At 47.9% G+C, this 5,000-nt stretch overlaps 1 protein-coding gene and 1 non-coding gene across 2 annotated transcripts in view; both read left to right on the top strand.

Annotated features, from left to right (window-relative positions):
* The window catches only part of LOC135829752 (ATP-dependent RNA helicase DDX42-like), a 22,024-nt gene that overhangs the window by 8,582 nt on the left and 8,442 nt on the right, over positions 1-5,000 (top strand). Inside the window, exons 8-11 of the mRNA XM_065342138.1 lie at positions 1,373-1,417; positions 1,927-2,010; positions 3,909-4,008; positions 4,400-4,447. Of these exons, the coding sequence (XP_065198210.1) occupies positions 1,373-1,417; positions 1,927-2,010; positions 3,909-4,008; positions 4,400-4,447 (277 nt within the window). The remainder of the gene's footprint in view (positions 1-1,372; positions 1,418-1,926; positions 2,011-3,908; positions 4,009-4,399; positions 4,448-5,000) is intronic.
* Trnae-cuc (transfer RNA glutamic acid (anticodon CUC)) lies at positions 595-666 on the top strand. The gene has a single exon. It is a non-coding gene; the product is annotated as a tRNA-Glu (tRNA).

Raw genomic sequence — 5,000 nt, 5'->3', positions numbered from 1 at the left:
CTACATACTTTTCATGTACGGTAAAGCCTGTGTTTGCCGGACCCTGTACCAAGCCGAATCCTGAATTGACCGGACAATTTGTCATGGATCAAAGTGCTGTGGATCGAACGTGCATCCTTGGATCCAGCGGAATCCTGTTTTATCAGGACAGTTTCAGCTGCACCAAGGGCACCTGATCAGGGCAGGTTTTACTGTAGTCTATTTGGGTTTGATGTGGGCACTCCAGTCATCCGCTGTAAGTGCCCTCCTCCAGACTGTACAGTGCAGTAGTCGCTCAGCTCAATCCATCACTGGTCCTGCTAGCTCGATTCTCCACCAAGGACAAAGACAAGGCATACTCAATTGCAGAGCCACGAATGTGAATTAATCGGTTGATTTCAAATGGAATGACTTTTCTTGCAAAGTGCGCAAAAACCCACTGTTCCCTTATGTTATCATGAACACATTGTCAGATTGTTTTTGGTGTGAGCTGCGAGCGAGGCATGCAGCTTTGACCAAGTCGTAGGTGTCACAACCTGGCCATGGTCCAGGTGTCGAAGAGTCAGGGTGGACACTGGCTCTGAAGATGGCTTTGTTGACAGCTGTTCTCGTGGCTCCCATATGGTCTAGTGGTTAGGATTCGGCGCTCTCACCGCCGCGGCCCGGGTTCGATTCCCGGTGTGGGAACATTTCTTTTTGAGTTTGTTTTTCTTTGTGCCCATACACCGAGAGTACGTAGCAAGAGTGCAACTTGCCGATTTCTCAGCCCACGGCGGGAATCTTTTTATGACAAGAGTCTTTTGCGGCCATTTAGCTCACTGGTGCCATCCATCAGGTGTGGCCAGAGGTCGAAAGTGGAAAGAATTTTTTACAGCTACGGTACTTGAAGCAGAACAACGACAGTGGGTCCATATGTCCTGAGCCTGATGAACAGGCGCCCCGTCTACATGGCAAGCGTGGAACGGCATACACAATTGATCATACTTGAAGTAGTTCTGCTATAATTGACACAATAGAAAGAAACACCACTGTGGCTGAGTCGATCGCAGCTCAGGATTGGAGTTGCACACTCTTCTTTCCGTACTCTTGCTACGATGTGCTGTTTTGGAGTGCTGGTAGTGAAATGAATACTTAAATGTGTGTGTGGGGGGGGGGGGGAGGGTGCGTTTGCTTGTGTTATGCTGGTGTTTGGTTACTATTTGAGCATTGTAAATATGTTATGATGTTACCGTCTCCTCTTGCTCTGTGTGTGTGTCTGTGTCTGTGGGTGTGTGTGGGTGTGTGTGTCTTTGTGTGTGTCTGGGTGTGTGTGTCTGTGTCTGTGTCTGTGTGTGTGTGTCTGTCTGTCTGTGTCTGTCTGTGTCTGTGTGTGCGTTGGCTTGTATGTGTGTAGATCTATCACGAAGCCAAGCGTTTTGGCAAAGCGTACAACCTGAATGTAAGCGAGCAGCATTGCTGTTAGTCTAGATCTAGACAATTAACTTGTCCGCTGCTGCTGCTGTTGCTGCTGGCGTGTCCAGTCAAGCAACACCAGCAACACCACCAGCAGCAGTTGCAGCAGCAGCAGGCTGCCGCTGCTGCTCTCACATGGATCACTGTAGCGTGTATATGGACAAAAGTCACAGAGAATACAGCTATCACCCTGCTCGCCTTGGCTCGTGTTTACAATCTTGTACTGGTTTGCAAGCTGAGTGTATAATACTCTGTTGATCCATGGTGCTCTTGGAAAGTCGGGCGCAAGAGAGCAATGCGTATGTACCACACTGACTTGATTAGAAGCTTTGGGGGGGGGGGGGGGGGGGACTTTTATTTTTCTAATGCCGATTTTGAGGAGGTTTCTGTTCAAGAGGAGCTTTTATTGTTTCAATGCATATCATGTGTGCGTGCGTATGATGCACCGTGTATGTGTGTGTGTGCGTGTGTGTGCATGTGTTGTGTTGTTTGTAGGTATGCTGTGTATATGGTGGAGGTAGTAAATGGGAGCAGTCGCAAGCCTTGAAGACAGCACCGGAGATCCTGGTCTGCACACCGGTACGTGCTCTGTTCTGTGTGCTGTGTGTTGTGTTCTGCTGGGCTGGTCTGTGTGCTGGTCTGTGTTCTGTGTGCTGGTCTGTGTTCTTTGTTCTGTGTTCTGTGTGCTGGTCTGTGTTCTTTGTTCTGCTGGGCTGGTCTGCGTGCTGTGTACTGGCCACTGGTCTGTGTGTTGTGTGCTGGTCTGCGTGCTTTGTGCTGGCCACTGGTCTGTGTGTTGTGTGCTGGTCTGCGTGCTGTGTGCTGGCCACTGGTCTGTGTGTTGTGTGCTGGTCTGCGTGCTGTGTGCTGGCCACTGGTCTGTGTGTTGTGTGCTGGTCTGCGTGCTGTGTGCTGGCCACTGGTCTGTGTGTTGTGTGCTGGTCTGCGTGCTGTGTGCTGGCCACTGGTCTGTGTGTTGTGTGTTGTGTGCTGGTCACTGGTCTGTGTGTTGTGTGCTGGTCACTGGTTGGTGTGCTGGCCACTGGTCTGTGTGTTGTGTGTTGTGTGCTGGTCACTGGTTGGTGTGCTGTATGCTGTAGGCTATGTGCTGTGTGCTGTGTGCAGTGCAAGATGATAGCATACTCTGAAAGTGAAAAATCGACACCAACACTATACTAATGAGTCCACACTAGATAATATTATAACACTTTACCAAATGAGGTGACCCTGGCGCTTAGCAGATAGGACATTACCAACAGGACCTCAGCACAGCACTGCAGTTAGTCACACAAGAATCTTTGCACACCTTGCTTGACCTTTCCAACAGTATGATCAGTTCTAAAGTACAGGTGGAATCCTGATAATTCGAACCTCAAAATGCCAGGAAAAACTTCTAATTATCCGGACATTCTAATTATCCAAACATGAACCCACAACACAATATGTATGTCAAAATGCTCTCATGATCACGCAGAGTTGCGCTATGGACCTTAGACACAGATTTCACGGAAACTGAGCTGACCGGCACAGCCTGCTCATGCAAACTGAACTGACCAGTACAGTGTACAGTGAACTTCGAATTACACTTTGCTAACTTCGAATTATCAGCACAAACCCCACACATTTTCTATGTAAGTGGAATCTATGGACTTCTAATTATCCGGACATGTCCAGTTCGAGGTTCGAATTATCAGAAATTGTTATGTGGGAATCGTATTGATAGAACCTGTATGATCTTCTTGCACCGCTAAAATATTCCTATGCTAGTTTTAGCATGTCTGACCATGCCAGAGCTCGCACTGCGCCTGCTTTGTGTCTCAGTTATTATCATATTTATACAGGAGTGTTTCTGAGATAATCTAGCCATTCTACAAGTATACCTAGACCTGCATTGATGAGAGCTGTTAGGTCAAAAGCAGCTGTAAAGGATCAGTATCTGTATTGGAGTCTGTTTCTTACTGGTTTGGTGAGCATGGTGGGCCGGAGAGTACATGCAGGGGTGTTGGTGGGAGTGTGCGACTTCCTGGTGAGTATATCGGGTACTAGTAGTATCCAATCGAGACAGATTGAATACCGTGACCCGAGTATCTTCTCCGGCTGAAGTCTCCTCTTTCTCTTGTTCCCTCTGGTCCTTCTCCTCTCTCTCTCTCTCTCTCTCTCTCTCTCTCTCTCTCTCTCCTCTCTCTCTCTCTCTCTCTCTCTCTCTCTCTCTCTTCTCTCTCTCTCTCTCTCTCCTCTCTCTCTCTCTCTCTCTCTCTCTCTCTCTCTCTCTTTCTCTCTCTCTCTTCTCTCTCTCTCTCTCTCTCTCTCTCTCTCTCTCTCTCTCTCTCTCTCTCTCTCTCTCTCTCTTTCTCTCTCTCTCTCTCTCTCTCTCTCTCTCTCTCTCTCTCTCTCTCTTCTCTCTCTCTCTCTCTCTCTCTCTCTCTCTCTCTCTCGGTGTGTGTGTGTCTCTTTCCCTGTATTTGTCTTGTTTCTAGGGTCGTATGATTGACATGATTAAGATCAAAGCAACAAATTTCCACCGGGTGACTTTTCTAGTTATAGACGAAGCTGACCGCATGTTTGACATGGGTTTCGGTAAGTTCTCTCTTCATTCTAGCCAGGGCCTCTTCACCTACGTAGATGTTGTGTCTGCTTAGCTCATCAGCAGGTCTCATTGTCTCATCCATTGTCTCTCCTGGGAATCAGGCACACTGTATGTAGATGTTGTGTCTGCTTAGCTTATCCACCGGGCCTCATTGTCTCTATATCATTGTCTTTCCTAGGAATCAGGCACACTGTATGTGTGTATGCCAGCAGCTTTGGTGTGCGCGGACTGACAGCGTTATCTTCTCTTTTAGGAAGTAGATATGAACATTTCAGTGCTTACTCGCTCTATGTTGACTTTGTGTCTGCTGCTGCTGTCTCCATCGCCGTCGTCGTTGTGTGTGTGCACGCGTGTGTGCACGTGTATTTCTTTGTTATCCAGAGCCACAAGTTCGGTCCATTTGCAATCACATCCGCCCTGACCGACAATGTAAGGCTGTGTTCATAGGGCAATTGTTCGCTTAGCCCCAGTCTAACATAGGTTGAAGAAAATGCATGTGCTCGGTGTTTACATGGACGGGGCTTGAGTAAAAAGGAGAGTGCTAATATGGCAGCAAACATCTGTTTACGTAGTCTTGCATGGCCGTGTGACTCATTTAGCAGGACATTTGAATTAGCAATGTCGTGTATGCCTATTGTGGTGTATGCGCAAGGGAGTACAACGTTTTCAACAAAGTCGTGTACTGCACTTGATGGATCGCTGAACTCTGCACTTCAAAAAAAACTGGCCCGAAAAGTGGTCCAGTGAAAACCGGACCAAACGTTTTCAACGAAGTCGCGTACTGCACGCTGAACTCTGCACTTGAAAAAAATTGGCCCGAAAAGTGGTCCAGTGAAAACCGGACCAACTGGACCGGTGGCTACGTTGTTGCTGTAGGTTATACGACACGTACGTCATACTTGGAAGTGTGCACAGTGCACCTTGTGCACTCACTCCCTACTCAGTTTATCTTGAAGCAATTGCCAGCTCCACACAAGAACAT

This window comes from Sycon ciliatum, chromosome 13, assembly GCF_964019385.1.
Source record: "Sycon ciliatum chromosome 13, ocSycCili1.1, whole genome shotgun sequence".
Taxonomy (NCBI): Eukaryota; Metazoa; Porifera; class Calcarea; order Leucosolenida; family Sycettidae; genus Sycon; species Sycon ciliatum.
The sequence above is the reverse complement of the archived record's forward strand: the minus strand, read 5'-3'. Positions and strand labels throughout refer to the sequence as shown.